Here is a 10657-nt window from a genome sequence, read left to right as displayed (position 1 = left end):
CATCAACTAAATTTTTTTGATGTCACTACGAATATGCAGCAGCGACGATTTTACTAAAAGAGCAAAATTATTTTTCTCCGTGTGTCTTTGTTTTTCTTTTAATTTAGACAAAGATAGATATATGATTTAACTTCACGGAGAAAAATAATTTGCTGGCCCAGCAAATTTTCTGTTAGTCAAGCAAAATCTTTTCGTTATTATATGGATAGTCAAAAGATTTGCTAAGAGTACTAATCACTATTTGCTGGATATAATTTGCTAAATCTATAAATTATTTTGCTACAAGAACCATGATGAATTTATATAAGCAGTTGCAATTTTGCAATTTTCCAATAGCAAATAAATTTGCTAAGCATACATTATTTTGTATCAATAGCAAATTAACGTGATTCTTAGAACAAATATACTCAACAAATTTGTTCTATCCTGGCAACAAAACTACTTCTGCTATGATAACGAATAATTTATAAAATTAGTTACATCAACTAAATTTTTTTGATGTTACTACAAATAGCAACGACGATTTTACTAAAAAGAGCAAAATTATTCTTCTCCGTACAGTTATCAAGTAGAATATAACAACACTATTCTTATCTGCGTGCATGCGCGTGTATGTATGTGCGTGTGTCACTACAGGCGTGTAGATATTACAATATATCGTGTACTGCTTTCGCGCTATTCATTTGCGCGTTCGGATATACGCTCCTCGGCGCACGCACACGCCGCGGAGCGACGTCGTCAACGATACAGCGCGTAGCTAAGTTGCCGCTAACAATCGTATCTTATTAAGCGAGAAGATCTAAAACATGCCTTTCCCCTCTTTCCAGATCACAATAACGAGGCACAGCAGCAGCAGCGCACACGCAGCCCAGATACCTCAGCAATTGCCGACGTGTGAGTACACACAATACACGAGACTTACTTTCTAATTGTGTCCGCGAGGGCGGCAACTAATTAGAGCGAATCAATTAGGCGTTAAAATCCCGCGTGCACGCACGGACTCGAAGAAAATTCGCCACGCTTTTTCTTCCCGCGTGCTTTTTCCTTTTTTCTCCTTCCACGGGCCGCGATATAAACCTCGTCAGGTGGATTTTCTCCCGTGGAAAAATCTCGCGCGCGCGCGCGCGCGCTCCTCGAGAGGCCAGAGTGGCCGGATAATCAGATAAAAGTGGACGCTTTCGACATGATGCACTTTCTAATGACGGCACAATACGCCTGATGACAATGATTCGAGGATATGCTTGAATTAACGAAATATAATAGTTTGCTGGTAAGAGAGTAATTATTGGAAAGTAATCGTCCTCTCGTGTACGTACTTTCTCGGAATCATTATCTTTAATTAGTTTTCCGGGCTGATTCGCCCGGACATCGGTCAGTCACGCGTTTTACAAAGATGCCGTATCTGAAAACTCCATCCACAAAGTACTGATTTTCTTTCTGTCAAAGTTTACATCGTATTGGTAGTCATCGTAGTTTCTATGAGCTTAATATAAATTATAGGGAAAATATTTCTATGGCTTAACTACGTCTTTCAAACCGAAGTACTGGCCATCCCAGGATGCGTAGAATTCTAGAATCTCACTGAAGTGGAAAATAGAGGCATATATATATCTGTTCCGACAGCAAGGCAGCCGCTAAACGGCGCTAACGGCGCTTGCTAAAACCACTATGAAATCATTGGCGGTTTGAAACTGCAAAAAAAGCGATAGAAGAGCTGAGTAAAGCTAATAAAAACATTACCCCAACTTGAATCTCCAGCCATCAGGCTGTAATAGCCAACGAGGAGGCGGACAGGCTTATCAAAGTAGGAACTGAAATGGATCTAACTGGGCGAATGACAGGAGTCCCCTTTGTCGTTGGCAAAAACATTACCAAGAACTACTCGAATCTATTATTACTACCGCAATCTACTATTACTACTGTCCTAAGCCAAGCGCTTTCAAAATTGATATATGAAAGTATCAAATCTTTTCTTAACACTTCAGGAGGATTACTAGGATATAAAAAAGAATTTTCCTAGAATTTTTAATTTTTTGTATTTTGCATTGGAACCAACCAGATTTCAAAAACTTCAAAATAAATTTCCAACGCATTAAACATAGGACTGATGAGAATATGAGATTTACATGTATAAGAAATACGAAAAAGAATAGTGTGATTGTGTTAGTAATAAGAAATACGAAAAAGAATAATGTGATCGTGTTAATAACGATCGTTTCTACGTTATCGACATTTGTGAAGTCATCCACTTTGCATGCCCTTAAACACGCAAACGCTATTGAATCGTACGAGGTCGGTGTAGACGAAACTTGGACTCGTAAATATCGACAGAATCGATTAGTCAAGATTGAATGTTCAATTATCGCTAACCCGCGCGAAAATCTGTTCTATATTTCACGGCTCCTGGATTAATAGCCGATAAAAAGGCGGCAGGGTCGGTTTCCCTCTTTATTTCTTCCACTCGTAAATTTTTCTCACGCTGACCGAGATTGAGCGCGGCGACTAATCGAGCCGGACGGATAATTAAACGAGAGGGAAAAGCGTCGTGTACTCTTGGGCACGGAAGAGAGCCTTTCCAGACGAGCGACGACCTTCCTTGGAAGACATTGCTTTTGCTGGAAGGTGAACGCAGCCGTGCGACCTAGATTCTCATGTGGAAAGGAGTGAGCCGCGTTCGCGCGAGCAGAACAGAGAGGGCGAGACCAGATGTAAACGGCATGAAACGAGATGACGATTATAACCGGGACGGCGCGGCGACCGTCCTCCTCGTCGGCATCGACGGCGAATCGAAAGTCCCTGTAACCGGCGGCGGCGGACACTTTCAGCCTTTTACCTCACACGGTCGCGGGTCGCTTAGAATTTCACCCGTCGAATCGAGCGAGGAAATACGGCGTTTCGTGCGCGATGCACGAAGTCGGAGAGAAGTCGCCTTTACACTCGCGACGAAATCGTCCCTCACGAATTTCCTCGCGGATCTGGGGAAGCCAGTCGGATTTTTTCCGGGAGGCAATCTGGAAGAGAAAGCCGCGCCGATCTCATCTCCGCAGAATTTGTTCGAAAAAGAGAGAGAGAGAGAGAGAGAGAGAGAATCGACAACATTTTAAAGGGTTACGCCACTCTAGCGTTCGAAAATTAAGCGGATTTTTGGAAATTTTTTGTGAGCAAACAAAGAAATGAATCGAAAATCCGTTTGGAAGGCTTTATTGTACATGTTTTAAAGTGTATGTACAAATTTTTATGTTAACATATATTACAAAATGGCGGCGCTAGAGCCTTGTCAACATGAGCATGTTTTTCGGAACGAGATTCCAGGGCTTGCAGCATAAATGTCGCAAATATTAATCTAGAACAGAAGACAAAAATTTTCCGTCATCTACATGTCAGTAGTTAGAAAAGAGTACGTAGGAGATTTTTGAAATATTTATTTTGATAGAAGTGGGATTTAAGGAAAAAGTTTCATTTTGTACCCTAAAAATTTCGTCGAAAATTGTTTATAAAATGCGTAATTTTCAATATATCAAAAATCCCCTACGTACTTCTCTAGCTATTGGCATGTGGATGACGGAAAATTATGGTTTTTTATTCTAGATCAACATTTGCGACACTTATACTGCAAGTCCTAGAGCCCCGTTTCGAAAAACCCCCTCATGTTCACAAGACTGTAGCGCCGCCATTTTGTAATATACGTTAACATAAAAATTTGAATATACACTTTAAAACCTGTGGAATAAAGTCTTCCAAACGAATTTTCAATTTTTTTCTTTGTTTGCCCATAAAAAATTCCCAAAAATACGCTTAATTTTCAGACGCTAGACTGGTGTAACTTAAGTCTAGAACGAGACGAATTTTTAACGAATTGACAGACATTCTGTAGAATATCTAGGTATTTTATACAATAACTGAGCTTCATACACAGTAATAATGGAAAGGGAGAGGCATCCGAATCGCGAGTAGATTGGTAATTCCAGCGATACCCATAACGGATGCGTGAACGTAATCAGGTGACGATTAATGAGCGAGACGAACACACACAATTTTCCTCTCGACAGTGAAGAATCGAAAGTCTCCGTTAAAGTCCGCGGTCGCTCTTGCTTTTTGCTGTTTGTTCCGCTGGAGCATCCTCTACGGCCGTCGGAAAATGAAATTGTTCCGTTCTGCCCTGATAAAAAGAAACCCAGCGCGCTCCACATTTCCACGTGATACCGAGATTATTTCGTTTATTACTGCGTCCCTATTATCACGTACATACGTATTATCCCGTTCTCAGCTCGCTTACACGGAGAGAGAATTTTATAGTAAAATTACTGTAGCGAATTCTTCAAATTTTCAAGTTTTTATTAAATGCTATTATCTAATCTAGATAATTTTATATGTATATGTATGTTTCTATTTTACTACAAAAATATGTGGTTAAGAAATAACCACACTGAAAAAAACTTACTAAATTTCAAAAAACGTTTGTTTGGATACAACTGTGAACGTATTTGTTTAAATTAAATCATTATTTTCTAAAATTAAATAAAGAAGTTTTAAATATAAATTTCTTTCTTTGATTCTAGAAAATAATTACTTGATTTAAACAAAAATATGTGTTGACACACAGTTGCATCCAAACAAACTTTTTCTGAAATTTAGTAAATTTTTTTCTCAGTGTAATTTTTTTAGATTAACCATTTTCTTCTTTCAGTGCGCGTGCGATCGTGTCTCTCGAACAATGTTGGGCATTAATCGATTAAGATATTCTGTGTCTCTTTTTCTAAAATAATATCGGTAGATTAATAGTCAAAATTCATCAACCATCATATATAAAATCACTTAATTAATTAATTATAATTTTATCGGTCAATTAAATTATTTGTGATTACATGTACGACGATTAATTCCGCTTATTAATAGCTGATTATTTTAATTAAAGAAAATGTTGATCGATTAATGCCTGATAATATCCTCGTACAGTCATATAAAAGACTGTGAGGTTCTCTTTGCCGATACGACGGTGGTGGATAAGAATAGGTCGACTTGAAGATTTAATTAATTACCTGTCCTTGCGACGATTAAGGATATTACAGCTGTAGATATAATTATAGATAAAGGCTGAGGATGCTACATAACTACAGATAACTATAGATACAATTACAAAGTTGTATTTGTAGATAAATATGGGAAAAAGAGCAAGAGAGAAAGAGAGAGAGAGAGAGAGAGAGAGAGAGAGAGAGAGATCGAACAGAATTATAGATATAATTAAAGATATCAGAAAGAATCGTAGACGGATAGAGAGAGACGCTCGTTAAGGAGTGACAACGGCACTCGTCATTCGGCACGAGTGGAGGCGGTGTGAAAAATTCCTTCGAGAGAAAGACGAAATTCAAATACGCCAACTGCGACCGACGGCGGCAGTTAAATGCGGACAATCCGATTCGCACGTCCTGGATTTTTTACGAGGCGTCGCGTTCGCGGTCCTCGCTGCTCCTACCATTGTGTCAATGTGGCTTTTTCTCAGGAATCAAGAGAATATCAGAATTTAAGCCAACACCGACCGCCAGCTACGGCACGATTCACTCGCTATTGGAAGCCATTATTCGCGTAATCCCCTTCCTCCGTGTTCCGCGCAGCAGTTTCTACCTCGTGATTTTAGGACACTCTCGAGTAAGAAAAATTGACCAATTAACGTCGGAATTTTTTCTAGCGGAAAACGATGATTTCACCGAGTCGTTTGCAGTGCCGGATGGCCGAGACGGCCGTGTGTGCGTGAAAAATACGGAGTATCGTTTGCTTTTCGACGTTCGCGTTTTCTTTCACAGTGTGAAGCTCACAAGGAACATTAGGCAACTCAAAAATTCAAAAAATTCTGAAACTTTGTATGCAAGTAGAGTAGTTCATCCGTAACACAAAGCTATTTTTTGTTCGTGCGGAATTAGGAGGTGAAACACCCCTTTGAAAAAAATCGGTTTTTTTTTCTTTTGAAGCGAATATCATCCAAACTATAAGAGATAAAAAAAATGTTCCAAAGTGAAAATTGAATGATTTCAAGAGTACTTTAGAATTGTAATAAAAAAATTTTTTTAAATAAAGGGGTGGGATTGGGGGTACACAATAAATAAACAATTTAAAAAAATTTTTGTATTATAGTTCTAAAGTACTCTTGAAATCATTCAATTTTCACTTTGGAAAATTTTTTCTATCTCTTATAGTTTCGACGATATTCGCTTCAAAAGAAAAAAACCGATTTTTTTTCAAAGGGGTGTTTTATCCCTTAAAACTAAAATTCCGCACGAAAAATAGTTTTGTGTTATGGATGAACTACTCTGCTTGCACACAAAGTTTCAGAATTTTTTGAGTTGCCTCTTTGAGTGTTCCTTGTTAGTGTGTGAAAAGGAAGTAGAAGGAAAGAGGAGCGATATATTAAATATTCAAACGCGCGATAATAGGCGAGAGGCTAACCGACGCATGCATGGAAATGCAATCGCGCACGTTGCGACGCGTATGCGAATAATAAAGCGAGATACACCTGATGGTCCCTCGTGAGTGCGAAGACAAAGACGAAAAAAAAAAACGAAGCACTTTCGTCGAAGGCGCGGTTTCTCTGAAGAAACAACCGTTTGCGTGGCACGCTAAACAATGCCCCGACGATAATCGCTCGCTACGACATAATGATAGGAGAGCAAATTTTCACAGAGGGAGAGAGAGGATGTTCAAATAAAATAGGCAGTGCCCGGAGCGTTAGCAATCTTCGCATTATAAATTCAACCCTCTGCACGCAAAGGGAGCTTAAAAGGGGACGGATAGGCTATATCTTTAGTTTACTATTCTGGTAGAAATTGAAACTCGTCGATGTTTAGCCACGAAATCACGTCAGTCTAGCAACTACAGTACCCTCCATAAGTTTGGAAACGCAGATAAAAATAAGGATATTAAAATGAATATTTTATAGTAGAGTAATTCTGTTTCGCACTTATACATTTACACGATCGCCATTTATGCCATTTGATAGAGCGAACTTTCAAGTTTAAGAATCCATTTTCTGTATTGCTGTGCGATGAAGTTTAACGGAGTCATGAGCAATCGAATTTAAATTGCTCAATTTTACTTTAACCCTTAGTAATACGGCAACACAAAATTGTAGAGAAATTTTTCACAAAGTAAATTGTATAGAAAACTTCAATCTTTTACACGGAAGAAAGTAAAATTTTCTCAGATTTTTTCTTGCGTTTGTTGTCTCAAATTGAAAAAGAAATTTTCCACTTTGTCTATTTCGTTCTTATAAAGGCTAAATTACACTAGCGATTGCCGATTGACGATTGACGATTGAAGATTGGAACTTGACAATTAGGACAAAGCAAGCCAAGGTTGAAACTCGTTGATTCTTCAAAATCTAATGTAATATCTAATAATTATCAAACATTTCTCAATTTGAGAAATGCCACGAACGCAAGAAAAATCTGAGAAAATTTTAGTTTCTTCCCTGTAAAAGATTGAAGTTTTCTATACAATTTACTTTGTGAAAAAATTTCTCTACAATTTTGTTTCCATATTACTACACTGAGAAAAAAATTTACTAAACTTCAAAAAACGTTTGTTTGGATAGTAATGTAAAGATATTTGTTTAAATTAATTATTTTCTAAAATTAAATAAAGAAGTTTTAAATATAAATTTGTTTTTTTAATTTTAGAAAATAATTACTTAATTTAAACAAATCTTCGCAGTACTATTCAAACAAACGTTTTTTGAAATTTAGTAAATTTTTTTCTTAGTGTAAGGATTAAAGTAAAATTGAGCATTTTCATTTCGGTTGACTCCATTAAACTTCATCGCACAGCAATACACAAAAAATGGATTCTTAAACTTAAAACTTTGCTTTATCAAGGGACATAAATGCCGATCTTGTAAATGTAAGTGCTAAACAGAATTATTATAAAATACCCATTTTAATATCCTTATTTTTATCCGTGTTTCCAAACTTATAGAGATTTTTCATCTCATAATCGTAATTTTAATTGTTTAATCATCAGCAAACTTACTTATCTACACTGAGAAAAAAAATTTACTAAATTTCAAAAAACGTTTGAATAGTACTGTGAAGATATTTGTTTAAATTAAGTAATTACTTTCTAAAATTAAAGAAACGAATTTATATTTAAAACTCCTTTATTTAATTTTAGAAAATAATTACTCAATTTAAACAAATATCTTCACTATCCAAACAAATGTTTTTCGAAATTTAGTAAATTTTGTTCTCAGTGTAGCCACTAGGAGAAGTGAGCGTTACATTATTGGCCGATGTTACAAATACAAATTTGCTGTACGGAAAGAGGTAGGGTTAAACTCCAAGGACAACAGTTACCATACGTTTTTCCCTCACAGCGCAGAGTTCTCCGGTCTAGGTTAGCTCTCTCGCGAGAAATCTCTCGCCGTATGCAAATCCATCCACCACGTAGGCCTACGAAACGCTCGTCGGTTTCTCGCGCACGGGGAACACCCACGCACGTGTTCGCAGTGTCCGATAGGTAATCGGTATCTCTCGGAGCCACGATGTTACACACGTGTGCGCACATCGGCTCGCAATATAATCCGTCCTCTACGATCGTGTCGTGATTTATTCGCGATGACTTTACGGGGAAAGTCACTCGCGAATACCGTGCCGTCGTCGTCGTTAGTCATAACGGCCGATCCCAATCACGATCGATCCTCCGTCACGACTGGTCGAATTAATTATTCGCTTAACCTCACGTTAATTCGATGCTCACGCGGCTAATCTACTTTGCGCGTACCGTTGACTCGGCACACACGTCGTTATCTTTTAATCTAATTTCATCATTACAACGCAGTTGTGTCACGGCGGCCGATCAATCCGACCCGGCCCCGACATGGACCCACCGTGTAATGACTCGCTCCTTTTTCTTTCCCTTTTCATTCTCAAAGATCCAGCCATTCGTCGGACCTTTTGCTCGGCCAGCCCCTAGCCCCGAGATAACAAATTGGTCATCACGTTGAACGAGGGATGTACCTTCTCGTACTGCGCGTTGTGTCTTGTTTCTCTCGCGGCGAGAGCCATTATTAATATCGCGCCGGATCGAGGGGCCTCCCCCCCTCCCCCCTCGCCGCGGAATCTCCTGATGGATGACGTCAGAGGCGAGAGAGAATATGCGCTAAAAATTCGGACAAAGTGCACACGTCGAAATAAAAAGATCCGTTCACGAAATGGCGCTCGCGATCGATCAAGCGGACACTCGCGCAAGAGATAGCCCTTTCAAAGTAACACTTCCCTTTTTGCTCGAGCGATCAATGAAGAACCGTAAAGCGTAAACGCGATAGATGCGCGGAGGAGACAGGCACGATTGGCCCGCACATAAGTACGAGTTGCGCCAATCGGCTCGAACGGTAACGAGCGTGTCAATTGTGCTTTTAACGTGTACCTTCTCGCTTCTCTACGTCGTAAATCAAGCAGGCCGCGGCGAGAGGGATCGGGGACTTCGATGATCGCGCGCGTATTCTTAAATAATTAAACGTACATGAATTAACGTGACGCGCGCCGACAGGCCGACGAAGGATGAACGATCGAGCGCCGGCGAAGTCTTCCCAGGGAGGAATCGCAATTAACATTTCGCGATACATCGGATTTGTTCGTTCTTGCTCGGCAAACAAGTCGAGTCGCCGCAATTTCGATCCGGTTGTACATCCAACTGGTTACCGTTGACTCCGCCGACCTTGCCGATAACTTGCTCTCGTCGGCATGACTTCACCACAATAGAGTGACTGGCGAGCGTGTGCGTGTGTGTGTGTGTGTGTGAGCGCGCGAACGCGGTCGCGCACGTGTACTGCACGCGAGATGGCGTGTAACCGTATGCTTGTAAATCTGCAATTATTCCGGACGACCCGCGGGCAGCGTCAGCGGGAGGACCGTAAATATAAGACGGGAGCGAGCGGGTTATAAATGATTCCGCTTAATGACGATCGCGGGATCGTTAAACGGTCAACGGCGGTGGTGGCCTCCCTCTCCCCTGTGCGCCCCTTTTCCGCTCGCTCGCTCGCTCGCTCGGCCGTTCCGTTATCCGCGAATTTATTCCGATCGGTTTTCGCGATCCGTTTCTGCACGCGAAAATCAACACCTGGCGCGCGCAATCACGATAAACCGTGGTTAACGATCGGCGGCGCGTTCCGTTAGCCGGCCGAATGTGAGTGGAGAATTAAAAGCACTTCCTCGGATTAGAGTCCCCGGCAGATCCCGTTCACGAGTCCTCCTTGCCGGACCTCTCGACTGCGTCCCCGCGGAAACGAGAGTCGACTTTTCTTGCACTGTTAAATCCGTAGGGTCAAATTGTACTCAATTTGAGTTATTTTTAACCATTCCTATAAGTCGCCACTGCTCCTACTAAATATGTCGTTAATTTAACTAATGTAATGGAGTTAAATAATTTAACTTGAGAAATGTATTAAATTTGACTAAAATTTAGTTTATTTTTTATTATGTGCACGTTAATGTAACCTTTGTTTTAGTAAAAAATGACTTAATATTGCTTTAAATGGGTTGATTAGATGTGGTTGTTTTCTTAAACACATGTTTTGTGTTAAAATAGTAAATTTTGACACACATGATGGTTAAAAATAACTAAATATTATTTAACTCAAGAAATTGGTTTAAATTTGACCCTCCAATAT

At 39.7% G+C, this 10657-nt stretch overlaps 1 protein-coding gene across 2 annotated transcripts in view; it reads left to right on the top strand.

Annotated features, from left to right (window-relative positions):
- Nucleotides 1–10657, top strand: part of LOC116843082 — a 156112-nt gene that overhangs the window by 34373 nt on the left and 111082 nt on the right. For both annotated transcript variants that reach the window (XM_032813120.1, XM_032813119.1), the window contains one exon: nt 828–894. In XM_032813120.1, the coding sequence (XP_032669011.1) occupies nt 828–894 (67 nt within the window). The remainder of the gene's footprint in view (nt 1–827; nt 895–10657) is intronic.

The sequence above is a fragment of the Odontomachus brunneus genome, unplaced genomic scaffold (assembly GCF_010583005.1).
Source record: "Odontomachus brunneus isolate Ranch 3 - 2012 unplaced genomic scaffold, Obru_v1 Obru_scaffold_030, whole genome shotgun sequence".
NCBI classification, from domain to species: Eukaryota; Metazoa; Arthropoda; class Insecta; order Hymenoptera; family Formicidae; genus Odontomachus; species Odontomachus brunneus.
This window is presented reverse-complemented; position numbering and strand designations above follow the sequence as displayed.